The following is a 27509-nucleotide window of genomic DNA, read 5'->3' as shown; positions in this document are numbered from 1 at the left end:
AGCCTGCAGTAGTCATTTCGGGCCCTTCTGTACCTGCTACGCTCCCTCCGCGGGATACGGAAAGCGTGTAGCCCTGATCGAGCTCTCTTTGCAGACTTCATCTGACTCTAGGAAGCAGTGGCCCGCTGCTAGTCCTGTGTATTCAGAACGCCTCTTATAAATTGTTCCCGTCGTACAGACACTCTGGTAGAAAAGGTTAGTTGCCAGCCAGGTACTGTACTCGATCCGAGTCCCAATGATGGTAGTGCTTGATGTGGAGTAGTAGCTACTCTGCGGTCTTGTTTGATTATACCCAGAAATGACCGCGTATCAACTGTTTTACACGAGCACCTATGCCGACCGTCCCCTTAGTAGTCAGATCTGATGCATGTAGGACACTCCAAAACGATTGCAAAATATCTGGCCAGTTTCAAGAAGGCAGTCCGGCGCACCGCTGCCTTTGGATACTAACGGTGGCTTCGAGACGAGAGACGATACAAGTGAGGCTTGAGTGTCAATGGTTGCTAATCTGTAAGAGTATTTTCCGCGTTGCAGATCGTTGACGATGGTCTCGCGAGATAATCTCTGGAATGATAATACCTTTCTTAGTCAGTTATTGAGGCCGCACTCGCCTCCTTCGACCCGAGCTCGTCCTCGAGCTCGGAGAGGCCATCTGAGTCGCCGCTGCGGATGTGACATCGGGCCATTATGCGTCGAGACCCGCACAGCATGTTCGTGAGACACAAAGATTAGGGTCATCGTGTTGGATTCTGCACGGAGCTTGAATGCACCTTGCCATAAGAAACCCGCTAGTCTCCCCTCAGACGACAATGACTAATCTATGCGCATCCCCATCTGCATGCATCTGCAATTCCCTCATCACGTTTAGTGAGCATGCTTCCACCATCACGCAACCTCGCATGCAGCGGAGTCGGAGTTACACACTCCGCAAAAGTCCCGCGAACAGTCATCTTAGCCCGGTGCTGCCCGCCCCGTGCTGACGCGACAAGCTGCAGCTGCCGCTCTACACGTCAATACGCGCGCCGACCCCGCGTTCACACTCAATCTCGAACCTCACACAGCAGACGGATTTGCGCGAATTCGCCGCCATCCCACCATGCTTCCGGAACTGATCAATCAGATGCGCCAGATCGTGGGCCACTCATGGCACTACTGTACCTGATGAAAAACGAGCCCCGCAGCCCGTTGCTGTCCTGCAGCCAGTAACGCGTTCCAACAATGAGGGACGCACGATGGGCTGCGGATCGATTCGTCTCTGCTAGGCCTGCCCTTGCATAACCCCTCAGCTCGGCTTCTTCTTTGGTCTCGAACGGCTTCCGGCCTCCCGTCGACATCATCTCTCAGGAACCGCATAGAGACGTCATCGTTGAGCATGTTCCACCCACCAATGCTCGCCACTACGCCACTCTTGGACGCTGGCGAGTTCGATGTGGGGAACACTGCCGCTCTCAGCAATTCTTTTCTCCTGTCAAGCAGATGATGCGGCTTGTGAGGGGTCAGCCGGAACGATGAGAAGCTAACCGATCCCCGAGACTTGCGGCGAATAAGCACTTCCTGCCGTACCGTCTCCAGTCGTGAACATTTGACGTCGCTTGATTTGTCCTGTGGCTGGAGCGTGATTAGCCCTACCGCACTAGTGCGCTACATTCCTTGCCATCTACTGCAGCATACAGTGACCATCTTCCTTCCAACACTACCGGGTCCATCACCGTGAGCTACGCCATCTTTGGGGTGTATTGCGCTTGTTGTCTATTCCGTGATTATATATTTGCCCTAGCCGCCCTTCGCGATGGAAGCTATTCGAGCTCTGTCAGGAGCCAGACTCCGTCCTTTACGATTACTCGAGACGTCATCCAAAATCATGACCTCGAAAACTTCAACCGAAATCATCGACATCAGGCCTGGCCCAACCGAGTTTGATATTCTACAGGATATCAAAGATGGCCTGCGTCCTGAGGCTGGCGGAGAGAAGACTCTCCCGACCATGCTGTTGTACGATGAAGCAGGGCTGCGACTTTTTGAAAAGATCACTTACGTGAAGGACTATTATCTCACCAATGCCGAGATTGAAGTTTTGGAGACGTATGCCGATCAGATTGCGGAAAGAGTTCAGCCCGGGTCGGTTGTCGTTGAGTTGGGGAGCGGGTAGGAGCCCGCCCGGAAATGAAGCACCACGCCGCCCGAGGCCGATACTAATATGCATTGCAGCAACCTGCGTAAAGTCAACATCCTTCTCCAGGCTATTGAGCGCCTTGGTAAAGACGTCGAGTATTACGCAGTCGATCTTTCCTTGCCCGAGTTGGAGCGAACGTTCGCCGAGATCCCGACCAGTGAGTCCATCTAGTCTACGTATTGGTGGCGTGAACATTCTTCAATAATCAGCCGCTTATGAATAGCCCAAAGCTAACTCTTTCTATAGATTACCAGCATGTCAAGTTGAAAGGACTGTACGGTACATACGACCACGCCTTGGAATGGCTGAAGTCTCCCAAAATCAGCGCGAAACCCAAGTTCATGCTATGGCTCGGTTCGAGTCTGGGGAACTTTAACCGCGCCGATGTTCCTCCTTTCCTAAGCGGATTCCGTGACGCACTCCAACCTGGTGACACCATGTTGATCGGGATCGATTCATGCAAAGATCCCAAACGTGTGTTCCGTAAGTCTAGACTCAAATGCAATTTCGCTCGTATGGTTGCTGATCTGCTCCTTCCTTAAGAGGCATACAATGATAGCGAAGGAGTAACTCGAGATTTCACACTCAATGGACTCAAGAATGCCAACCGCATCCTGGGTACTGAGGCATTCAAACTTGACGAGTGGGAGCATCGCGGTGAATTCGTGGAAAAGGATGGCTATCATCGTGCGTTCGTGTCGCCGCTAAAGGACGTTGTCATCGACGGCGTGCAACTCAAGAAAGGCGAGCGTATTCGCATCGAGGAAAGCTGGAAATTCAGCACTGAAGAGATCGAACATTTGTGGAGTGCAGCTGGCCTCGTCCCCAACACCGTGTTCAGTACCTCAAGGGGAGATTATGGTACGTTCCATGCGTCTTCTGGGACAACGTCTGTGACATCTAACATCCCCAGGACTACACTTTGTCTCCAAGCCCTCGTTCTTCTTTCCGACCAATCCGGAACAATACGCCTCAGGGCCTGTTCCATCGGTTGCTGACTGGCAGGAACTTTGGGCTGCTTGGGATGCCATCACACAGAATATGGTACCCAAAGACGAGCTTTTGTCGAAACCTATCAAACTCCGAAATGCGGTCATCTTCTATTTGGGTCATATTCCGACATTCCTGGACATACACTTGACCCGTGCCACTGATGGAAAACCTACCGAGCCAGCGTCCTACACACGGATCTTTGAGCGAGGCATCGACCCCGATGTGGAGAACCCTGACCAATGTCACGATCATAGCGAGATTCCAGAGGCCTGGCCACCGCTGGAGGAAGTATTGAAATTCCAAGATGCTGTTCGAGTAAGGACTAGGGCTCTATACGATTCAGTCGCTGCACACGATAACGCTCGCGTGTCCCGCGCTCTATGGTTGGCATTTGAACACGAAGCGATGCATCTAGAGACCCTTCTCTACATGCTCATCCAGAGCGAACGAGTCCTGCCTCCACCAGGATCAGTACTGCCCTCATTCGAAGCGCTTGCTCGGAAGTCACAGTTGGCTAAGGTCGAAAACCAATGGTTCACGATTCCAGAATCTGATATACAGGTCGGATTGAACGATCCAGATGATGGTACCGCCACCGACGGATATTTTGGCTGGGACAACGAAAAACCTTCCCGTTCACTACACGTAAAATCGTTCAAGGCAAAGGCACGACCAATCACAAACGGCGAGTATGCCGAATATCTCGTTCAGACAGGGAAGAGTGCACTCCCCGCCTCGTGGTGTGACGCATCGGACCCAGTTGCTCAAGTGGCGGTCAAGCGGGATAGCGTTCAGAATGGCGTCAACGGAGTCAATATCAACATTGACGGTGTCACGCAAGGAAAGTACGTCCGGACAGTCTTTGGGATAGTCCCCCTCCAGTATGCGTTGGACTGGCCAGTAGTAGCATCTTACGATGAGCTAGCTAGTTGCGCTCAGTGGATGGGTGGGCGCATCCCCACTATGGAAGAAGCACGTAGCCTTTACAGCTATGTGGAGCACGGCAAGGCTCAAGAGTTTGAAAAGACGCACGGGAACAGGATCCCAGCCGTAAACGGGTACGTGCAGATATGCTTCCTTTTCCGGCTGCAGCTGACTGGTTAGGCATCTGATCAACAACGGCGTGTCTGAGTCGCCACCATCCCACCATTTGTCGAACGGCAACTCCGGAGCAGTATCCGGTCCGAAGCCGCGCGACCTCTTCATTGACTTGGAGGGGACGAATACGGCATTCCAGCACTGGCACCCTGTGTCCGTTGCCGGCAAGGGCGGAAAGCTCTGCGGGCAATCGGATCTAGGTGGCGCGTGGGAATGGGTAAGTTAGCTGCGAGTGGAAAAGCGAGAGACATCTCTAACTTGACCTTTCAGACCAGCACTGTTCTGGAGAAGCATGATGGCTTTTCAGCCATGCCACTGTACCCCGGCTACACGGCGGACTTCTTTGACGGAAAGCACAATATCGTGCTCGGAGGCTCGTGGGCTACGCATAGCCGCGTTGCAGGACGCAAGACATTGTGAGTATTCCAGGCAAGCCGAGGCGAGGTTTCACTAACGTACGCAGCGTCAACTGGTACCAACGCAACTACCCGTAAGTGATTTAGGCAACAGCGGTGGTTTTCTTTTGCTGACCCACACAGGTACGTATGGGCCACTGCACGACTGGTACAGGACGTGTAGAGCGCGTGCCGTATGCCGCTCGCCGCACGTGGAGTGAATTACACGCGTCACGGGACAGCGCGTTGCCAGGGCATGTTGAGTCTGGTTGGATGGTCGCACCTTCCACACTGTCTTGTCGCTCCAGTAACTACCCGTCAGCCTCACTGCGTCTGTCGTTCCAGAAATTTCCAGCAATTTTCCATGTTCAACCAGCCACTCGTTTACCGTGTTCTGTACTGTCCTTTGTTTTTCCTCCTGTTTCTCCGCGTGGCGCGTCGCCTGAGTGACTCAGGCTTTTGGCTAGTGCATCACAGTCAACAAATGCAACTCTTACGCAGAGACCTCGCCGCAGTGCTTCCCAGTCGTGTTACTCGTGAAATCTATGTGTGGTCCGTCCTTTAATCCATTTCACCGGTACAGCGACAGATCGCGAAGGGCTGCAGCTGCCCGTTTCATAAAGTCGTGCCCCGCTCCCGCACCCCCATCAATACATCAACACACCCAGAACAACTCAGCAGCCCCGATATAAACTTGGACTGTCGTCAGACCTACTGCACTTCGTTCTTCCATTCCGATATACTTGCCATTCGCCATGGGCAAGAGCATTCTGTTTCGGTGAGTACCTTCCTCAAGTGCTGAGCAGCGGCTAACAGTAAACAGGTGGGAGGACTCTGATGCCCTCAGTAAGTGCAACCTGGAACATCCCTCGCGCCTGCGTGCTTTCAACTGCTAATCTTTGAGTAGAACACCACTGCGGCGTCTGCGACCGGCCCTTGTCACACCCCGGTGCGAAGAACACGTGCTTCGGATCGCATGCTGAGCCATGTTTTCGTTTTCATCAAGCCATGTTCATGCGGAACCGCGGTCACACATGCGACATGTGTATGCACATCGACGAACACCACTACAAGCGCCATCATGAAATGTGTGAGCAAATCCGGTGCATATACGAGACTTGCGGTGAAGACTGGCCCATCATTCCTGAGGACGAAGACGGTCGAGGAAGAGCAAGATTCAGAGACCCTGACACGCATGGAAGCGACGATCTGTCATCTGCATCGGGCGAAGTACCACTGAAAAAGAGAGAGAGGAAAGAACAGAAGAGGCAGATGAGAGCCGCGAGCAGATCCAAGGTCGTTACGCAAGATGATATCAATTACGTCGACTCCGTTCTACATCCGGCAGCCTCTCAAGTGGGCACGGGGAACCCGGACAACCCCGAGGAGATTGAAGAGATAGAGAAACATCTGAAGTACAACGCGCAGTGCTACAACGACGGGCAGAAGCGAAGCGACATTCGGCTGTACGCCCACATTCCAGATGCAGACATTGATTTCGGTGCCGAGATCAACCGTATCTTCGAGCTTCTGCACATCGCCGAATTACTCAAGCGCAAAGAGAGGAACCGCGGTTTGCGGAACAAGGAACTATCAAACTTCAAGACGCTGGTGTCTGAGTTCAAAGATCTACTCATCACGGATCTGGTACAGGCCAAGAGGGACGAACTTGAGATCAGGATGCGGAGGGCTGCTTTCTTGAGATACACGAACCGAGCCAGCTTCGACATCATGGCAAATCGTTACGCAGATAAGGACTGGAAGACAGGCCAGAAGTATCAGTCCGCCGGCTCGGCGTCTGCATCCTCGGATAGTCTGACGGCCGTCGAGGAGGAGGAAGAAATTGACTCGGATGACCTCGCGACGCCGGACGATTTGCGGCACCTATCTTCAGCCACCTTACATGATGCTGATCGTAGGCACATTGAACACTCACACAAGAAGATCGGTAGCAGCGTTATCCTTGAACCTGTCGTGGCCGTTCAGGAGAGTAAGGATCCCCCAAAAGAGGGTGCGCCGAAGCCGCCTCCTTCACTGAGAATCGTCAACACCGACATCATTCCGCCGGCAAAGGTCAAGTTTCACAATCCTTGGAAACACCGCAACATGTCCAGACCATTCGAGACTCTCAAACGGAGTGCACAGTCTCCGTCATCAAGCGAGCTATTAAGTGGCGGTCCTGCACCTGACGAGGACGATGGCTGGCAGACTGTAGGCCCTGTTACGATCCCGACCCGTGCTTCAGGTAAACAGAGCGATGCTAGCCGGTCCATAAGTAGGGCATCGGTAGCGGCTCCCGAGGACTCTGCTCCTGGCGCGACTCCCAAGGCTCGTTCGCTTTCCCTGAAGCCGATGCGAGTGGGCGTGATAGCTTCAATGTACCAGGATGAAGCTGAGCGGCACCAGATGGCCGAGAAAGTGGAGCAGGATGCAGAACAAGCGTACGTACAGAGCGTTTTGATCAAGGTTGCTTCAGCTAATTGTTTGACTAGGAGGCAAGACGCCAAGACGCGAGTCCAGGAGCGAAAAGAACAACTGCAGCTCGCCGAAGCACATCTCCAACTACAGACAGAGGAGATGCTCCTGCAGAAGCTCGAAGAGTCTACTGAAGTTGCGAAGTCGCCGGACGTCGAACAGCCCGCTGTTGAGTCGAGAAAGAAGAAGGACAAGAAGAAGCAGCGCGAGACCGATCGGAAAGCTCGGCGGGCTGCGGAGAAGGAGCCTGGAGCCTCCAAGCAGATAGATGAGTTACTTGGTGACACCGATGTAGCGAGTCCTTCGTCGGACGTTTCAGCTCTCTATAATGTGCTTGCGAAAGGACTGGTGGATGAAGCTGATCGAGCCCTTCAATCACCGCGTGGCCAAGGATCAAGCTCAAAGGTTGCGGGGGCTCACACCACAGACGATCTGAGCGGTGCCCATCTCGAATTGTCGAGAGATGCGTTGAAGGAGGGAATTCAGCGCTCCAGGCGTACAATGCATGCGAAGGACGCGACATCTTTGGATTCATGGCTTCATTCCATATCTTCACTCCTAGAAGTTCCTCCTCCTAGCAAGGATCAAGCGCCGGAATTAGGCGACCAAATGTTGACGGGTTCTATCCTGAATGATCCAGTGGCAGATAGCGTTACTACCCCTAAGCGCGAGTCTCGTCATTCCGAGCCAGCTGAGCGCGCGTCGCCGTCTGCTCCGCTCTCAACATCCAAGATTGGCCGACACAAAGATTGGATGAAGTTTGCAGGTTCCCTCAAAGTCGACAGCCTATCCAAACTGCTGTTCACGGCGATGCATCCCGCGTACCAGGAGCACGCAGACGATCTATACATCGGCGGATGCCCGTGGGAAGCTTCGGGAACACCCGATTGTCCATACCACAAAACCTACTGCCCGTGCATTGACCCCGTCGACCCGACCAACGACAAGTACATCGTCTACGCCGAGACATACCCCTACCAGATCGGCCCCTTCAACTGCATCCAGGCAGCGAAGCTCATGCACTTCTTCGAATCTCAGCCCGAGACGAAGGGTAGACTCATGCTCGTGGATGAAGACCTCTACCTGTGGCTCTACACCGAAGGCCGCCACTGGCTCGTCGAAGCTATGACGCCGAAGCAAATGGAGAACAGTTCCTTCCCGAGGCGCCTCTACTGGGAAGTAAAGGACTACGTGCGCGGCTACGCAAAGGGCAGGGTCCTCAAGCTCGTCGAACAGTTTCAGGATCTCGCGGACAAGAACGAGCGCTCGCGCACGATTGGGTGTCGCGCTACTATCTCGGAAGAGCTTCTGGAATCCCTGCGGAAGAAGTGCGAGACTAGGCCTGATAATAAGGCTATCTGCTATTGCAAGGATAACATGCCTGCGCACCCTGAGACCGACGACAACGTGGTGCGGTGCATGTACGTCGACTGCCCGATTGGGTTCTTCCACCGCCGCTGCGTCGAGAAGCTGGGGCATGCGAAGGTGTCTACGTGGTACTGCGCGTTCTGCGAGAAGTACATGAATGTCGCGGCGCAGAAGGCGCTGCATGGGGCGGATGCGATTCATAAGGGGTTGCCTGCGCCGGACTTTACAGACGGGAAGTATGGTGCGCAACTGAGGTGTGTTGCTGCGGGGATTGATATGATGAAGACGGGGCATTGTGAGGGGCATTGAACTACAGAGATGTGAGAGGGGGGCGGTCTCTGACGACTGGGAATGTGAGGTTGGGATTTGATGGACAACATTGATGATGATGGAACATGTTGGAGTGTTTACATGGCAGCATAGCATGATTGTTGTGTTTGACTTGTAGTGTACATCAACGCAGAACCTCATATTCTCTGACTTGTTTGGTGGTTTACTTTCTGGCTAACTCCAAATAACCTTCATCAAATCAAAGAAATCTCCGTACGTGCGATCGATGGCGAAGTATTGTGATTCACGTGTCCATCTTACTACCTAACCCAGGTGAGCACCTGGCCACCCTTCCCAGTCACACTGAAACCCCTCCATGACTCTTCCACCAAACTCCAACAACATGACTCAAACCCATTACCTCACTATCTTTAACACACACGTCCATACTACAAGACCTGCTCATTATCATAAACCTCAGATTCTCCCTCTCTAGACTTTTCTTCCTGTAATAGAAACACACGCGCTTGCTTACGACTATGACTCTTGTAAAGCAGTGATAGCGTAGGGTTGGAAGGTTATACGCCTAATTCCACCCACACCTTCAAGGAAGCAAGCCATAAAGCGCCGAAGGAGTCCGATTAAGACCGATGGAGCAGTGCTGCAAGTGCTGCAACTACGATCTCACGTGTGGCTGCGTTTAGTCTGCAAGGCTGAGAAGAAGTAAGGGCTGTGGGGAAGGTACACCGCTCGCTACTAACAGACGGGTGATATCACGCGGATGGGATGTCGATGGGGATGGGTAGGTCCTTTCCCTCGTATGGATCGATTAGTATTGAGGTTTACATTTCTTTCCCTGAGCAGGAGCTGCGCAGTCTCACGGAGTCTTAAATTAGGGCTGGGTGTGGTTTTGCAGGGGGGTAGATTGGGCGTGTAGTGAGTTGTGACATTGCTCTTTTGTACATCGAACGCATCTTGTTGTTTGGGTGGGAGGTTTGTGGATCGCAGTCTTGAGGGTTGGAGGATTAGATATGAGGCCGGTCGAGTCGTGAGATAAGAGGTGTATGTTGGGGTATGGTTGTTTTGGGAGGTTGAATTGATGGGGGAAGGAGGAGCGTGGTGGTCTAGGGAGATATAACTCGTCTGGTCAGGATAGGAGTGCTTATCTTTCATCTTGAACATGTTGAAACCACTTAGTAACTTGCCAACACACTTTTAAGATTCGTTCGCCGACTTCAAAGCACATTTCCCGCAGCACGGTGATATCTACCCGGTGTTTTGCATCAAGTACGCCATTGGCCACACGGATATTTGGTCAGTTGTCGAGGTTCAGCCGTCTGAGTCAACCTCGATGTGACTCCTCTACTGGAAAACTCGAGAGCCACTCTATTTCCAATCGCTTCGACAGTCACCTGCTTTCCAATTTCAATGAGAATGCTAATGCATATAAGTATAAACATCTGTATGTCCAATTCTCTATCCACACAAAGACAACATCTACGCTCATTCACCACTACACATTCCCACTCTCAACAGCGTTGCGGATCCAGCCTTACACGAAAGAACTCACGATTACAACTCTCGAACACCACTCTCCAAAAGTCCACAGAAAACTATGGGAGCAGGCGGCGGAAATTTCGAATTGTGCCTTGATGGACCTCCACCTGGGAGATATTACTGTTGTGCCTGCGACCAGTATTCCCAGGACGACCTCCCGACTTGCCTTGGGTGCGGCCACAACATTCAGGAATGCCGAGACGACGAATCGAAATCGAAGGACTCAAAGTGCGTGTAACGAGATGGCTGGGTGGTTGAATGGACGTGATACTGGAGGCTTCTTGGTTATGCATTGAGCGGGCTGCACATAGTTGTGTATAGTTCACGGTCATATACGAAGTTCTGTCACATGTAATTACGCTGTTCAATCATTCCGTTATATTATTATGCATATTCCAAATCGCGCTTGATTAATTCTACTTGTGCAGCCGTTCCATTTCACATTGATATATCGCTTGTTCTTATTACTACAAATGGTTCTGTTTGCTCAAGCTGCTGGGTTTTCACATATGAGAGATTGTATGGCGGCCGTAAACTGCACTATCTCTTCGTCATAATCGCAGAGATGGATTTGGTCTTCTCTTCCCAGTCAGTCTTTTGCCGCCTCTAGCACCGTGCACACAGTGTGTAGCCAAGGACGAATGCGATAAGGCTATGTAATGATTACTTCGGCGCGTATCGTAGTAGGCCGAGTCAGGTTTGGAAGCAATCTCAAGTAGAGACTCTCTCTTACGATCATCTAGTGCGAGGGCTTGTTTTTCATGAGGGATGGCCGAATAAGTCCTCACTTGGCACTGCGACACCACACTACAATATACCATATGAATATTTTTAAATCAGTAGGAGCTAAAACTAGAGCTCTTATAATATTCTCTCCCCTAACTAAAAGTAATTACTAACATCGTTAAGGGTCTTTGTTGCGTTGTGTCCGGCTCAGCTGTCAGTGTGCATTCCGTTTAAGAAAATAAAATTAAAAAAAGCTCCTCGTATTATGGCTTGCGAAAACCGATACATAAAGCCACGCATACCGCAAGACTAGGGAAGCCCAAGACATGTATGAATCTTGCGTGTGGATCAGGCGGCTGCAGGTTTTGATGGAAGCGCCACCCGTGCAGGGGTCGGGCGCATGTAAGCCTTCCGGTGAACAATGCTAGCGCTAAGCTCGCTACTCATTGGGTCAGCAACATCAATGCGCTGTAGTGGCTTGGGACACGAAATGTTGTGTAACGATGGCTTGTACCAATAGCTAGGTGGCCTCGTGGAGGGCCGCAGACACGGAGACTGATTCACGAGGTCATCGTACGGGCACAACCCCGCCCTCGCTTGGACAAGTCGCCCATCGCACTCAGCGTGAACACTTACATCAGAATCCGTGCAGCTGCGACAGCGCTTCATCTTCTTCAAAAAATCTCTATATCAACGCTGTTCAGACATTTCATTTTCGAGAGGGGATGGCATGGTCTCCCAAAAAGCTAATTCCTTTCAGGCGAAGCAAACGACCGCAAAGCGAGACAAGTGAGCTGTTTCCTCCAATAATGTGTGACATCTCTGATAGTACTCACGTGTAAGGTGCAGATATTAGTCCACAGAGAAACGACGCTCTCCCTCCGGCAGACGATGGAGTTGGCAGCTTCTCTAAGGAGGATAGTCTCGGGTTAAAGGTCCTATACAATCCAGCATCGGCAGCTCTAGACTTTATTTTCGTGCACGGTCTTACTGGAAGCGCATACTCGACATGGCTCTACGAAGACACCAACACACACTGGCCTAGGGACCTTATCATGAAGGATATAGGAAACGCACGCATTTTAGCCTTTGGTTACGATGCAAATATTGTCAACTTCTGGGACCAGGCGGCACAAGACGGGATATCCGGCTATGCTAAAGATCTCCTGGGAAAATTGTGGAGGAAGAGACAACACGATGTAAATATATCCTCAACAGGCCATACCAAACCGTGTTGGCCTGACTTTTGACATATCAGCCAAACCGCAAGATCGTGTTCATTGCGCACAGCATGGGCGGGCTGGTCACGCAACGAGTGCTTACGATGTCACGAGAAACTCGGCACGCACATCTCCAGGATATTGAAGCATGCACCGTAGGAATATGCTTTCTCGGTACGCCACACCATGGCGCTGATTTGGCCAAGTGGGGCAGTATTCTTACGAGGATTGCCAACGTTGCGAAACCGGCAAATTCAGCGCCTGTAGACTTGCTCAAGCGGAGCTCGGAGATGCTTCGAGACGTACAAGACGGATTTCACAATCTCCTAGAGAAGAGGAAAGATGAAGGGGCTAAGATAGAAATCGTCTGCTTCTATGAAACATTGCCTCTGGTCAGGACTCTGATTGTCCCCAGAGAATCTGCAATTATTAGTGGCGAACTGGATTATCCGCTTCGATCGAATCATACTGTATGAGATCAGCGTGCATACAGATATCGTGCTGACGCATCTTAGGACATGACCAGATTCTCCAGTCGAGATGCTCCAGGGTACGAAGATGTCATCGGAGAAATTCAGAGACTTGCAAGGAATGGTCTTAAACATAATATAGGTTAGTACATCATCGACTGCCTAAGTCATCTGTGTTTCAATCACAGCTAACCAAATGACAAGACACCGTGGAAGCGGACAGCATGCCGTCTACTCCAATCAGTAACCATAGCTCTGGCACTCAAAACCTCAACACCGGGGCGGGAACTCAGAATAACAATACCGGCAGCGGCAAGCAGTATATTGGCGCAGACCAACATTTTGGAAAGGGTGATTAGCACAAGCAATGAAGAGTCCGCGGCTTGCGTAGAACTGATGGGGCGGTGTGTGTAGAGTTAGCTTACCATCATCGTCAATGAGTCCCTAAACTCGTATATGTTGCCTGCCAGAGCGCTGAGCAACTTCCCCAGATCTTTTAGTCTCCAGGAAAAGCGAATCACTGCAGCAACTAGATTTTTGAACACCCACATGTAAGCTATAGTTAAGCTATATGGCTGGCCACGATGCATAGTAAGCTTAACACCCTGCGCGTACCAAAACCCTGATACCCGAGTCCTTCGGCTTGACTTATCCTAACCTACTTCTTTGCAGACTGGTCCAGGTTGTGTCCAAAAGTCTGCGATTGACCGATGTATTGCTGGCCATTACTAGTGTTGTTGTTCTGCGTCCCACGGCCGGTATTTATATTCTGTGTGCCACGGCTCCAGTTGTTGATTGAATTCTCCGACGCAACCTCTGACAACGATGGTGGAAGATCTATTAGTTCCTCGATAGCCTTGCTGAGCTCCTTGCTGAGCTCCTCAATTTGGATGTTTTCGACAGCTTCAGCCATTGGCCCCTCCAGCTCGACCACACACGTTCCTGCCAAACTTTTCACGTCGCCTAACAACCCTACCATCAGAGTCTCCACCTTGTTCTCTTCGATTCCACCAAGAGTTTTCGCAGTCTCACGATAGCGTTCTAGTCTGGATTTGTTCCTTGCTGGCACGACTTTGCGAAATAAGACCTGTACGTTCTTGGCTCGCTGCTCACAGCGATCCATGTTGGCCTTCGCTTCCTCCCAGAATTCCTTGTCGTGCTCATGCTCGCTAACATGACTCGAAAAATATTGGAGGGTACGTTTGACAAGGTCTACCCGTTGAAGCACCTTGCAGAAAGCGTTGGGGAGATCTTCGGTTTCTTTACATTCACTGTAGGACTTTTCGACTTCTTGAAGGGCCGTGGTCGTGTCGCCTACACTTTCGATGACGTCGCTTGCCATGTCGTCGTCCATTTTAAACGTTGGGGAATGAACGCAGAAGATAGGGAGGTGTTGAGCTAAGGCAGGGAAAATATTGAAACGAAACGTATGAACTCGAGAGCGAGGCTCTCTAATATTATATGCTCGATTCGGTCACTAGGCCAGCCGTACCGGTCAGACACCCACGGGTATGAGAAAGACCAGCCACTCGATCTGATGAGGTATAGCGCATCCGCTTTCTGGTAACAGGAGTGGTAGCCGATTGCACGGGGGGTGGGCTTCCATTTACCCCAGTCATTGGCCTGAGTCGTATTTACGAATGTCCGGCCCCCAGCCTTGCAGTACCCACGCCAATGGACAGCTGCGAGATTGACGCCCGCAGGGTCCATCAGGTGGTGTGGAAGCGCTACACCCCAACCTTGCAGCACGGTGGCGCTTTCCTGCAGCTGGCATGGGTGGTGAGCGCGTTCTGTGCCGCTTCCTCAGCTGCCTCGTTAAGGCAGCAGACACGGCGCACACCAGGCTGAGCTCTTCTCTTCTCCTCCCTCGTTCTTGAGGTACGCCGTCTCTTTCGCACAGCTAGCTGCTTACATCACTGCGGACTAGCACACAAGCGACTGCTTTCTTTCATGGGCCTTGAACCCTTAGAGCATGGATTTAAACTCCAGCATCCACAACGCCAACGCTGGTGAGGGTACGCAAAACAACAACACCGGCGCCGGCCAGCAATATATCTAGCTTCCGCCTAGTAAGTTTGAAAAGTAGGCCGCATCCCTCCACGCTAACAGCCGTCACCACGCTAGAACGGCCAGATACCCCGCTGAAACCTTGTCTTCTCATCCCATTCCGCCAAGATAAAGACTTCATCGATCGCGGAACGCTGCTCGGCGATGTCGATGAGAAATGCTCAGAACCCGCGTCGCGCGCTGTTTTGGTAGGGTTAGGTGGGGTCGGGTATGTGGAAAAGAACGGCCAGGCCAGCGCTCGCGACTAACGCAGATGCAGGAAGTCGCAGCTCGCCATCGAGCATTGCTATCGTGTCGAGAAAAAGTATCCCGAGAAGTGGATTTTCTGGGTGCATGCAGCTACAAGAGTGAGGTTCGAGGAAGGGTACCGCATGATCGCCGAGGCAACGAAGATGAGCGGCTGGGACGACCCTAAGGCGGACATTCTCCGGCTCGTGTACAATTGGCTATCCCACAACCGGAACAGACACTGGCTGATGATAGTCGACAACGCTGACGATGAGAGCGTCTTCTTCAAAAGCCGTGCAGCAAGCATTTCGGATGAACCAGAAGACTTACCGATACTCTCCGACTTCCTACCACAGTCGCCAAACGGTTCGATCCTTTTCACCTCACGAAACCGAGACGTAGCATACAAACTCACAGGTGACTTTGACAGCATTATCGAAGTCAACCCGATGAGCGAGGACGACGCGCTAGCCCTTCTCCGTAAGAAGTTAGGGTCCATCGCTCGACAGGACGAGGCTACGGAGTTAATACATGCCCTTGACTCTATGCCGCTCGCTCTAACACAGGCAGCCGCTTTTATCAAACAGAGGAAGCCGCGTATGAGCATCTCAAAGTACACCGAACAAATCCGCAGAAGCGATGATAACCGAGCGTGGCTACTAGAGAAGGACGTGGGAGATATTCGCAGGGACAGCCGGGCGTCTAATTCGATCATGGCCACCTGGCACATCTCGTTCGAATACATCCGACAGAAGTGGCCAACAGCTGCTCGACTGCTGTCGCTCATGAGCCTGTTCGATCGACAAGGGATACCTGAGTCACTCCTTCAAGGCCGATATGCGAGGAGGAAGGACGATGATGCTGACCTTACTGACGTTGGCAACAATGCTGACTTTGACGACGATATCCAAACGCTAACCAGCTTCTCGCTTGTCGAAATGAGCGTAGACGGGCGGGAGTTCGAGATGCATCGGCTGGTGCAGTTCTCGACCAAAAAATGGCTGGAGCTAAAGAACGAGCTAGAGCTGTGGAACGAGACGTACGTGACGCTCATGGACAAAAATTACCCGAAAGGGAAATACGAGAATTGGCCGACGTGTCAGATGTTGTTTCCGCACGCTGAAGCCGTGCTCAACAATAAGCCAACAGAGGCAGGGGCGCTAAAGGCATGGGCCTCTGTGCTCCACAAAGCGGCATTGTATGCAAAGGAGATGGGCCAGTATAGCAAGGCGCGTGATATGGGCTCTCACGCTCTGCAGGTTAGGGAGGCAGTCTTGGGTGGGGAGCATAAAGATACGCTTAGCAGTTTTAACAATATTGGGAACGTTTTGTTTAACCAAGGTCGATATGACGAGGCAGAGGAAATGCATGAACGAGCGCTAGAAGGAAGAAAACGAGTGCTAGGAGTAGAGCACCAAGATACGATTAACAGTTTTAACAACATTGGGAACGTTTTGTTTAACCAAGGTCGATATGACGAGGCAGAGGAAATGCATGAACGAGTGCTAGAAGGAAGAAAACGAGTGCTAGGAGTAGAGCACCAAGATACGATTAACAGTTTTAACAACATTGGGAACGTTTTGTTTAACCAAGGTCGATATGACGAAGCAGAGGAAATGCATAAACGAGCGCTAGAAGGAAGAAAACGAGTGCTAGGAGTAGAGCACCCAGATACGCTTCAGAGCCTTAATAATCTTGGGACTGTCTTAGAATTGCAGGGTCGATATAACGAAGCAGAGGCAATGCACAAACGAGCGCTAGAAGGAAAAAAACGAGTGCTAGGAGTAGAGCACCCAGATACGCTTCGGGGCCTTAGTAGTCTTGGGATTGTTTTAAGACGGCAAGGTCGATACAACGAAGCAGAGGCAATGCACAAACGAGCGCTAGAAGGTGAAAAACGAGTGCTAGGAGAGAGCCATCCCAACACGCTGGTTAGCATGGGCAACCTCGCACTCACATACTTGGCTCAAGGCCACTGCAAGGATGCAGAAGCGCTACAGGTGCAAGTGCTAGAGAAACAAAAGATGAAGCTTGGAGCGGACCATCCCAGCACACTGGTTACCATGCACGACCACGCGCTTACGCTAAGGGACCTGAGACGCACAAATGATGCACTTTCTTTGATGGAAAATTGCTACGAGTTAAAGTTAAGAGTCTTGGGCGATCAGCATCCTAGGACTCTAAACTCTCGAAAACGGTTGGAGAGATGGCGGGGGAAAGATGTACAACCGACCAAGCAGAACGATTCTTAGCGAAATCTTGTATATATCTGAAGCAGTAGCGCATGTGCAGTAAATATATATATATAAAAGTACAGCAGATCGCGCTCGCATCGTGGTGCGATGCAACTTCGTGAAATGACTTGAGGGTGCCGCCGCTGATAGGCAGAGTGGCCGAGATACACAGGCCATGATCTCGACATGACTGTCTGGAATTGACGCCACCATGAAGAGTCATAGTCAATCCTGGTAACAGAGGACATCAAGTAGCCTTCGATGAAGTAGCGATTTACTAGGAATAGCCACCATCACAGCTCTGCCAGCACTCACCCCTAACGAACGTAATCGTACGATGGCGTTTTCCATCTTGCCACTATACTTGTTGAGTTGTGCGTTGAATCAATTCTCGAAGTCACGATATCGCGTCTTCCGCCATCGAAGTTCGCATCACGCATGACCAGTTTGGAGGATCACCAGGATTTCAAATTTAGTCAATATGTGGCTCTTCCTATCCTCAACAACAAAAACCGAAGTACCAGGCTCCCTACCACGTCTCTACCTTTAGTCAAACTGCCCTCCTTCGTCACATCCACATCGGCCCATCGTCGCAAAAAAGAAACAGACAGTGACAGATCATTCAGTTTCAGTTGACTTGACAGGATCTACGACTCTATCGACATTAAGAGCCAGCATTAACGACAACTCGGTAGTTACTTATTTGCAAATCGAGGGCATACACAAACTAAAAGTAAATCGTATAAGACCGCAAGGCTCAACCCTTGTATCAATCCAAGCTTCGCATGGGACCTCGAGCCCAAACATTCTGGAGATAATGAGTCAAGTATCACAGAAAAGAAAGCAAGGCTGCAGAAAGACCCCTCATCATGTACCTGACAAACACCCCTTCGAAGCATCGCAATAGTCACACAGTGATTTTTGCTTTTTAATGTAAGGATCGCCAGTCCGCTACAAAGACATTAGCGTACCGTGCAAGAACACCATACTAAGAAAATCTCCCATTGACTGCAGGAACTCGACAGCATGGGCTGCGCGGGAACAGGCGCGTTCTAAGTGTCTGAGCCTAGAAGTACATGTCCTCACTCCTATGCATCTTAAACTCCTTATCCCACGCCTCGGGCGGATCCTCTCCATCCACGAACCCATCATCGCTATCATCGTCGTCGTCTCTACCCAGAGTGACCGAGCTACCATCCGATGCATCGTCATCCTCAGATGCATCCTCCATGACTGCATTGTGAGGACGCGGCGGTGCAACAACCAGCTCCTTCCCCAGCACCTCATTCCTCGGCCCGCGCTGCGCCACGGTGGTTAAAAAACCCGTCCTCTTCGCCTTGCGGAAATCGGACTTCCTCACGCGCTTGAACCGCGCCTCTACGCACCCTTCAACAGGCCCTTCGAGATCGTTCAGGAGTTGATGCTCTGGGTTACAAGCCAAGCCATCCTTGTACTCAACATCCTCGACACTCAGCTGGCCACCGCGGTCAATATACCTCAGCGCGACGAAGACTTCAGGACGACCTACCGGCTTAGGGATGCTGCTGACATGCTGATTGATGTGCTTCCAAGTGTCCTTCATGAACATGCTCTTGAGCCAATCGTTAGGCACAGGCGTGTAGATGGAGGTTTCGCCCAGGAGCATAGACTCCCACGTCCGGGCCTTGATTCGTTTACCGATGTGATCGTGTAAGAGGTCGCAAAAAAGGCTCACACCGCCGAAGGTGTGGTACTCCCAGCTCCAGCCCACCTCGTTCGACATGTCGGTGTCGAAGACGAAGAGCTCGGATTGCCCGTTTTGGAACCCCCAGCAGGGTAAGTCGCGCCATGCGTAGATGGCGTGTGCGAGCTCGTGTGTCAGAGTGACCGCAAGGAGAAACTGAATGTTTATGTCAGCTTCTACATGCGTGCGCGTAGGTGCATGCCTACCAATGAGGTTGTAGAGGAAATTACTGCTCAGGCCGATGTAGCCGTTGTAGCCTTCCGCGCGCCGACGGAGGTTCTGCCACCGTGTGATGTCCACGAACTCCTCCAGGGTTTGCCAGAAGGAAGATCCATAGATGGCATTGACATGCCCGCCATTGTGCATTGCAGGCCGCCAGTAGAACGACATGCGGTCCGCTAAGCTCTCAAGCAAGGCGGCGAAATCCGCCTGTGCAGTTTCCAGATCGTTTTCTTTGGGCGAGTGCATCAGGTAGGACTTCCTCGTAGCACGATCCGTGACGGCAGTGCCGTACATGAGGTGATACCAAAATGCCCCATGCCTCTGATCGAGTAGAAACTTGGTCGCCAATATCAGTGCCGGGCGCATATTGACCCAGACCTGGTGTTGCCGTTCTTCCGGCAGTTTCACCTTCAGCAGAGGATTCTGGAAGTTCGAAGGCCGGAACACGCGGTGAATGCGTGGGGCTACCGCATCCGGCGACTCCTGGAACTCTTTGACGAAAAGGCCTGAGCCGCCCTCGTCGAGCAGGAACCCTTCCATTCGCTCCTCCCCAAGAAGCGCCCGCATACCTGGGTCGTTCTTGAAGGCTCCGCACCGCCAGTTGAAATTGATCAACCACCAGTACTGCTCAGGGATAGCCTCCTGTGATCGGACTGGCGCTCGCATTTGTCCGATGGAACGGCCGAACTCTGTGACTTGGGGAACACGACGAACAGCTTTAGGGTCCTGTCGTTTCCGCTCTCGACGCTGTCGAAGTCGGAGCTTTCGCAACCGATATTCGAAAGCCTGCTTTCGACGTTCTTCTCGGCTGTATCCCATGCTTCGTCGTGCATGGTACGCGATGTCTTTGACAAACTCTCCAACGAGAGAAAAGTCTTCACTGTTTCCAATGAAGCCACTCATGGTCTACAAGCCTGCTGTAGATTGCGAGATTAATGTTGTATTCAACGTCAGCTGTAACGCTTTGGGTTGAGTTGTTTCTTCCGATTTTGAAAGTGATGGATATGATAGGGAAGTATATAGCTGAGCTCTTATATAGAACAAGACTGCCATGATGGGCCACGAGATGACAACGAAACATGGTGAAAGTGTGATTACAGAATTGTCTAGAGCTGATCAGTACACAATGTGACCGGTGTCTTTCATGCTGCAGGTCTTCCATCACCACAGCACGTGTCTGCTAGTGAATGAGCCCTGGATAGAGAATCGACTGTGTTGACTTGACCTGTTACTCACATCAACTGTACATATAGATGGCTAGTGTAGAATCAAGTCATCTTCGCTAATAGGTGCTCGAATTGACGAGCGTGAAGACTGAGCATCGGTCTGGCCTGCGGGACGGGATCTACGCAATGAGAGATAATGAAATGTTCCGTACAATGTGTGATTAAGTAGGAAGTCGATACATTGTGAACAGTGCTCGGTTTGAGTGAAGACGTGATTGCTAGCTTCGTAGCAATGCTTGTTATTTGTTAAGTATGTCGACATGTTTCTCCCGGATGTCGCGTTAGCTCGTCTCGAACTCGACGTCTTCGCATATAGTGAAACTTCATTAAATCGTGTTCATCGTCTTTGTTAAGCGTGCTTCATGTCTCCACTCCACGTTTCTCTCATGAAAATGCCATTCGTGATCGAAATGGATCACGTACGTGCCCGAGAAACTTGAAGTGAATGTCAAGGCCTACTTCTAAGATTGCGCATAACGGCGATGGTGTCAATGTAGGTATAGACTCCGTTACTTCCTTAAAGTTCCGATGCGCGAACCCGGCTTGCATCGTATAGCAGCGAGCCGGTATGTGGACTAAACATGGAAGGTGAGTGAGGCGACGCAACCACGCGTGATTGCTGGGATTGTTGATTGGCCCGATTGTTTAGGTTTGCAAAAGCTCGGATGTCGGCTATGAGCCATGTCCGCACTCATCTTGGACAATGCTTGCCGTCGATCATAGTCAAGCAAGCATCAAAAGATAACGCCGAAGGCAAAAGACGACGCTGTTGCGATTCGTGGGGGTTAGTATAACGAGCTGAAACGAGACTGCTGAAACGTAAAGCGAACCGTCGGGGCCGATGTTAGCGTGACATAAGAAATTGGTACGTTGAAGGCTTCGTTGACTTTGTTATCTGCGCGGGACAGGTGAATTTCCTAGCGGTGAACTAATCGTACGTTCGATACCGTGCCATCGCTAGAGCAGGCTTGGCGTCAACTCTCCGATCCGCTGGTGGTGATTCGGTGGGTCGTCCAGCCAAACAGAAGGCCGGCGAACCACAGCACGTGCCCATGCCCCTTTCTCTCTTATTATATCGTGTGGAATATGTCCACGCGTTGGCGTAGGTAGCGCACACTATGAATCGCCTTTCAATTTCTCTTCGATTTCTTCCAAGTCGTCGGCGCTGTCGATCTCAATTATCTTGTTGACCTCGGCCGTGTTTCGCATCAGCTCCTTTGCGCCCGCGTACAACATCTTGACCTCGCTGTTGCAGGTGATGGGTAGGTAGTACAACATGACGTAGGGCACCGACAGTCTTCCTGAGTCCTAAACGCTCTCAGCGGACGTACTGTGACGGATGAGACGAAAGGCATACCAGGGTCAGCGGGTAGCTGAGGAGCACGAAGCGTGGGGCATGGTCCGGTAGCTCATCGGCGAGCTCCTGTACGTTCGAGTAGACTTCTCCGTCTATAGGCCGTATCTCCAACGTCTTCTTGTCGATCTCGTCTGGCGCGCACAGGCGTCAGCCTCGTCATTGTAAGGCCACAACGTGCCAACCTTGGTTGTACATGCACAAGAGCGACAGCGTGGGAATAATCAGGCCAGCGTACAGATGATAGCCTGAGGATCTTTGGCGCGCGAGGTGCCCAAGCGGAACTTTCTCAGCTTTTGCTTCGTCTCATCGGAGAAGGTGTAAAGACGCGATTCAGACGACTAGTTCAGTGTTAGCTCTGCACAGAACATTCGATGGACGCTTCGGAACGTGCCATGATCGCGTGTTCTCGGAGATGTGGAGCGAGATAGACTTTGGATGAGGTTTCGAGAATCAATCGTAGAATATCAGGGCTGAGCGGGAAGGCGCGAGACTCCGCGAGGTGGGATTGGTGGTGCGGGGCAGTTGCGAGAGACGCTACGCGGGGCGCGACTTCCTGGACGCGAGCAGTGGTTGCTCCTTCGATGCGCCTAGCTACTCAACAACAAGCCTTCACCACCATCGCGCTTCTCCCAGGCTAGATCTCTATGTTTAGCAGGTTGAGCCAGGTAGCCAGACACCTCTCGCGACCGCTTCCCAACTACGCTCACCGCGCGGCCGCTTCTTTCCAAGCAACATCGTATACGTCATCGATCATGGCTGCTGCCACAGGCGCGCAGAGCAAGGGGCTGATTCACACGGCTGCGTGTCTGATTATTGGGGATGAAGTGTTGGGAGGCAAGGTATGCAGGATACGCCATTGTATTGCGCGCGTCGGATATCTGCTAACGCATCAAAGACGGTAGACACGAACTCGGTACGTGTGTTAACGGACACGGCATGCACCTGCTAATTGACTACAGGCGTACCTTGCCAAATTCTGCTTCTCCGCTGGAATCAATCTGAAACGCATAGAAGTCATTGCCGACGACGAGAGCGAGATCGTAGAGGCGGTTCGGCGCATGTCCAATAACTATGACTTTGTAGTCACTTCTGGAGGCATTGGCCCTACGTACGTAGTGTCCTTCGTGCAATGCATTGACGAGCTGACTCTAGGCCTCAGACACGACGACATCACATACCAATCGATAGCGAAAGCATTCGACCTACCGTTGAAGCAGCACGATGCAGCTTTCGAGCGCATGAAGCGTCTGTCTAAGCCGCACCCTTCGCAGCCCAACTTCGACTGGAACACACCGTCCGCCGCGCTCACCGCTAAGAAGCGCATGATTATCCTACCCTACAACGATTCAATACCAGACGAGGAGCAAGTCATCTTCACTGATGATCAGTTGTGGGTGCCTGTGGCCTGTGTCAACGGCAATGTACACATTCTACCTGGTGTACCGAGATTGTTCGAGAGGATGCTGGATGGACTCAAGCCCCGTTTGCTGCCCCGGCTGACGGATCCGGAGGGCAAGGGCGTGCTGCGGATATTGATCTCTACCCCTCTACCAGAGAGCGCAGTAGCCGAATATCTCACCCAGCTTGCGGCGCGGGCAGAGCCAAAGGGTGTCAAAGTGGGCAGCTACCCAAGGTGGGGCAAGGAGAATAACACAGTTACGCTTGTGGGCCGCGATGTTGAATTCATGGAATCAATTGTTCCGGAGGTAGAGAAGGCGGTTCAGGGGCATCGCGTTGCGGTCGAAGGGGAGGATGACCCAGCGCAGGCCGACCCCAAGAAGACCGAGGTGGCGTAAGGCTGAGTGGGCATGTCTTGGGCCGTCCGTGTGTAAATAGAAAGGAGGGGTGTGCGGTGAGACCAGTTGACGTATATAGATGATGTTGGGACAGCAGTAGATGACCCGCAGAAATTAGAGCGGACGGTGGACACGCTGCTTGGCTTCTCGAAGGCCCGTGGAAGCCTGCGGTGCCCCAACCCAAAATGCACAACGACGGCGCGGTGGCGATCTGCAGGGTGAAGTCTCCAGAGTTGCTTGTTCCGCGAGGGTTGCCCTTCTGGGTGCGGCGTGCACAGTAAAAAGCAACGCTCGCTTGAGCCGCCCGCGTGGAAACCGTGATGCATCAGCGCGGTCCTGCATGTACGAAGCCGCACACGCTTGTGCGACGATGCGTTTTCGCGCCCGCATAGGACGGCGTGTCAGGTGACATGCAGGTGAATTGGCGGATGCAGTGAGATGTCACTCGGTCCGCAGGCTGGTGCGCGCAGCGAGGCGGCTTTCGTTTGAGACTGTGCGCAAAGCAAGCGTTCGCCTCGGCTGCACTGGGCTGGGCTGGCCCGGGGTGCGAACGGGTGGTCGTCGTTCTCGCACGCTCGCTGGCTGGCCGTCGTCCTGCTGCTGGCGCTGGGGTGCAGGTGCGAGGCTGCGAGGCCCGACGAGTGCAACGGGTGGATTCGATGGGGAGCTGCAGGCGCCGCTTTAAGCGCTGCCGGACGCGCTGCACGCGTTTGCTCGCTCTGGACGCGCTGGTCAGTGGGCTCCGGTGCTCAGGCCTGCCCTTCGCGGCCATTCGTGGGGACGGGCTCTGTTCGCGCGGGCTTTTCGTGGGAGCTGGTGCCATCCTGCCATCCGCGCTATTGTCGCTACGAATCAGACGTTAGCAGGGCGCAGGGCCCAGGACAAGCTAGCAGACGGTCGTTTTTTGCTGCCGGAGCACTGAAGTCGACCTCCCGTCTCCCCATACACCGTCACTGCGACCGAGTGAAGACGTCCGTCACAAATCCGCCCCCGCCCGCTATCCCCCGAGGCCCCAATTGCTGCACCTGCCTGCCTGAACCGCCTCGACGATAAGCCGCGGACCTGCCTCTGCCTCCCTTGGATCGCCGCAGCGCCCTCCGTTCCCGCCTCCTTCAGGACCTCCTGCGAGACAGCAGCCCTCGTCGCGCCGCAAGTGACACCCCCCGACACAATCACACAATGGCATCCAAGGTGCGCCTGAACACCCGCACATCCACCTGTTTTCGCACCGCTGACCGCGCAGTTCCTCCGAGAGTACAAGCTGGTAGTAGTCGGCGGCGGAGGTGTGGGAAAGTCGTGCTTGACCATCCAGCTCATCCAGTCCCACTTCGTCGACGAGTATGACCCGACCATCGAGGGTGAGCCGCTCTTCCCGTCTGCGCGACCGCACCGGCTAACGCACCTGATCTAGATTCGTACCGCAAGCAGTGCGTCATCGACGACGAGGTCGCCCTCCTCGACGTGCTCGACACAGCCGGCCAGGAGGAGTACTCGGCGATGCGCGAACAGTACATGCGGACGGGCGAGGGCTTCCTGCTCGTCTACTCGATAACCGACCGCCAGTCATTTGAGGAGATCATGACGTTCCAGCAGCAGATTCTCCGGGTCAAGGACAAGGACTACTTCCCCATGATTGTAGTCGGCAACAAGTGCGATCTCGACGGCGAGCGGCAGGTGTCCACACAAGGTGCGTAGCCCTCCGAGTCATGTCTCACCGCCATGCCACATTCCTTCCTTCGCTAACACAACGTAGAGGGTCAGAACCTCGCACGGCAATTCGGCTGCAAATTCATCGAGACCTCGGCCAAGAGCCGCATCAACGTGGACAACGCTTTCTACGACATTGTGCGCGAGATCCGCAGATATAACAAGGAGATGTCATCGTACACAGGCGCACAGTCAGGCGGCCAGCAGAACGGCGTGTCCAAGATGGGCATGGACGACGGCAGCGACGAGAAGAAGGGCTGCTGCGGGTGCGTGGTCATGTAGAGGAGCATTCCCATTTCCTTGTCGAGTCGAGGAGCGCATGGCGTGGAAGGATTGAGTCGAGGAAGAAAGATACCTGTCGCCATTCTCCGACGCCCAATGTCGCGTCGAGAATGCCGACTTTCTGAAGGCCAAAGCCCAAAAGGAAAAAATCATTGATACCTACCCTCAGCACGTACTGCCGCTTTAACTCCATCTCGTGGTCTGGCATCCGTCCTTTACCTTCTCTCACCAACACCTTTGTGGGTTCGCATGGGGGCTCGGCGGTGTTGTCACGGATATCTGCAAAACCAAACCACATCACATCTCACAGTCGCTGGATCGCGTACGTACGACGATACAATACACGATCCGACACTTTCTCTTTCCGCGCTGCTTGTCAGAATCAAAGATCTAGACATCGATTTCCATCTACTGGCAGGCATCGTGGTAAATTGTTTTTAATTTCCTAACGTCTCATGGCCGCACACGAGGAGGCAAGCAAGGCAGGGAGGCAGGCGTGGGCATGGAAAAGAAACTCCATTTCCGCTTTTTTTTATTTACATTTTATTTCTCAGCTTTTATCTACCCGTTTCTTTATCTGATGTCTATTTACCTCTAGATCGCATTTTTAACTTCTATGACCATAATTCATCTCCTCTTTTTACGAAATGATTGCTTGGGGCGCCGTCTACGTGATGTTTACATTGCCGTGAGACTAAGGTTTGGGAAAGTACGATTCATACATGCACTCATGAGTGAATGATTTCGAGCTCTCGAACTCGCGTGGTCTCTCACATGCACGCTCAGGCTCTCAACCTCCGCGGTAACCATCTATACTAACATCTTGGTACTAATACCAAGCTCCACGCTACTCACCGTTTCTCAAATCCCCTACGCGCTACCGAAGGTACCACCGAAGGTACCCTTAACCACAAACCCCCGATCTCCTCTCCAAACGCCGTCTACCTGCTTCCGAAGACGACCGCTTTACCTTTCCCACCGATCGTCGCCCCACTCCCTCCTCCTGCGACGGCGAGGCACAGCTGCATCTGCCCCTCCAATGCAAACTTTCTCTACTGATCTGCGTGCCGCCGCTTCCTATTAGGACAACCATCGCGTGCATCCGGATGGGATGGGATGTGCGTTGCGCCACTTGTCTTTCCATGCGATGAATGCCTGCCCAGTGAGGCGTACGCCACCTGTCTTGATGTAGGCCGTAGATGCCTGAGGCTTATGCAGCGCGCACGTGTGGCGGGATGAGCCGGCGGAGCAAGCGGAGTTCGCATACGGCTCGCTGGGTGAGGATTGAGGGGTATTGCTGATCAGCGTTCGGGGCGTGGTGACGGCAGTGGATATGCGACATGTGCATTGGCTGGCTGGCCGTCGCATCGCATCGCATCGCATCGCATCGCATCTACGGCGCGGTGGAGTGAGGCTGCTTCACGTGCCGAGGCGCGAGGCCTCACAACCACGAGCGTCCTTCCCTTCCTTTCCCCTCATCCTAGTCTAGTCCCTCTCTGCCTGAGTGTCTACTAGTAAGACGCACGAATACTCACCCCCCTCCGTATCTAAACCGGCATCACAAGATAGGACATGCGCCCGGTGCGCCAACTCCGGTGCCGTGCTGCTGGATCGCTTCCACCCTCCTTCTCTCGTCCTCCCTCTCCCATCTACATTTCCTATCTTGAAGGCTATTCTGAGCGACGCAAGTAAGCACGCATGTATGCGCGTCACATCTAACCTTGGGCACCGCGCAGCCTCGGACTCCGTATGTATATATTGCCTCTTCCCTACTACCGTTGCTCCCCTGCCGAGTGGCCGCAGAAGCGGTCTGCAGAAGCGGCCTTGTACCCAAGCGCAGGGGACGCTCGACTGTCATTGGCGAGAACATAAATCCTGCAAAAGCATGCGAAAATATAGCCGTGTGGCCAATCACGGGGAGC

The 27509-nt window shown here is 52.6% G+C and overlaps 9 protein-coding genes across 9 annotated transcripts; 6 read left to right on the top strand and 3 right to left on the bottom strand.

Annotated features, from left to right (window-relative positions):
- Window positions 1–1861: 1861 nt before the first annotated feature.
- Window positions 1862–4843, top strand: N0V89_007877 (uncharacterized protein; the record flags this gene model as incomplete). Its single annotated transcript, XM_056216637.1, has 9 exons — window positions 1862–2145; window positions 2209–2330; window positions 2420–2656; window positions 2717–3034; window positions 3087–4224; window positions 4271–4481; window positions 4535–4680; window positions 4728–4754; window positions 4804–4843. The coding sequence occupies 9 exons, from the start codon at window positions 1862–1864 to the stop codon at window positions 4841–4843; spliced, it is 2523 nt and encodes an 840-aa protein (XP_056070884.1).
- Window positions 4844–5667: 824 nt separating this feature from the next.
- N0V89_007876 (uncharacterized protein) lies at window positions 5668–8811 on the top strand (the record flags this gene model as incomplete). Its single annotated transcript, XM_056216636.1, has 1 exon — window positions 5668–8811. One exon carries the CDS (start codon window positions 5668–5670, stop codon window positions 8809–8811), a length of 3144 nt encoding a protein of 1047 aa, XP_056070883.1.
- A 3053-nt stretch (window positions 8812–11864) lies between these two features.
- Window positions 11865–12751, top strand: N0V89_007875 (uncharacterized protein; the record flags this gene model as incomplete). Its single annotated transcript, XM_056216635.1, has 3 exons — window positions 11865–11868; window positions 11899–12254; window positions 12314–12751. 3 exons carry the CDS (start codon window positions 11865–11867, stop codon window positions 12749–12751), a joined length of 798 nt encoding a protein of 265 aa, XP_056070882.1.
- Window positions 12752–13403: 652 nt separating this feature from the next.
- Window positions 13404–14099, bottom strand: N0V89_007874 (uncharacterized protein; the record flags this gene model as incomplete). The annotated part of the gene is made up of 1 exon (XM_056216634.1): window positions 13404–14099. One exon carries the CDS (start codon window positions 14097–14099, stop codon window positions 13404–13406), a length of 696 nt encoding a protein of 231 aa, XP_056070881.1.
- Window positions 14100–15183: 1084 nt separating this feature from the next.
- N0V89_007873 (uncharacterized protein) lies at window positions 15184–17292 on the top strand (the record flags this gene model as incomplete). Its single annotated transcript, XM_056216633.1, has 1 exon — window positions 15184–17292. One exon carries the CDS (start codon window positions 15184–15186, stop codon window positions 17290–17292), a length of 2109 nt encoding a protein of 702 aa, XP_056070880.1.
- A 1048-nt stretch (window positions 17293–18340) lies between these two features.
- N0V89_007872 (uncharacterized protein) lies at window positions 18341–20122 on the bottom strand (the record flags this gene model as incomplete). The annotated part of the gene is made up of 1 exon (XM_056216632.1): window positions 18341–20122. One exon carries the CDS (start codon window positions 20120–20122, stop codon window positions 18341–18343), a length of 1782 nt encoding a protein of 593 aa, XP_056070879.1.
- Window positions 20123–21561: 1439 nt separating this feature from the next.
- Window positions 21562–22196, bottom strand: N0V89_007871 (uncharacterized protein; the record flags this gene model as incomplete). The annotated part of the gene is made up of 4 exons (XM_056216631.1): window positions 21562–21753; window positions 21803–21933; window positions 22038–22140; window positions 22164–22196. The coding sequence occupies 4 exons, from the start codon at window positions 22194–22196 to the stop codon at window positions 21562–21564; spliced, it is 459 nt and encodes a 152-aa protein (XP_056070878.1).
- A 358-nt stretch (window positions 22197–22554) lies between these two features.
- N0V89_007870 (uncharacterized protein) lies at window positions 22555–23598 on the top strand (the record flags this gene model as incomplete). Its single annotated transcript, XM_056216630.1, has 4 exons — window positions 22555–22641; window positions 22698–22715; window positions 22762–22910; window positions 22962–23598. 4 exons carry the CDS (start codon window positions 22555–22557, stop codon window positions 23596–23598), a joined length of 891 nt encoding a protein of 296 aa, XP_056070877.1.
- Window positions 23599–24777: 1179 nt separating this feature from the next.
- ras1 lies at window positions 24778–25587 on the top strand (the record flags this gene model as incomplete). Its single annotated transcript, XM_056216629.1, has 4 exons — window positions 24778–24789; window positions 24842–24956; window positions 25010–25285; window positions 25352–25587. 4 exons carry the CDS (start codon window positions 24778–24780, stop codon window positions 25585–25587), a joined length of 639 nt encoding a protein of 212 aa, XP_056070876.1.
- Window positions 25588–27509: the final 1922 nt, after the last annotated feature.

This window comes from Didymosphaeria variabile (assembly GCF_027946475.1).
Source record: "Didymosphaeria variabile strain IMI 356815 chromosome Unknown scaffold_5, whole genome shotgun sequence".
Classification (NCBI taxonomy): Eukaryota; Fungi; Ascomycota; class Dothideomycetes; order Pleosporales; family Didymosphaeriaceae; genus Didymosphaeria; species Didymosphaeria variabile.
This window is presented reverse-complemented; position numbering and strand designations above follow the sequence as displayed.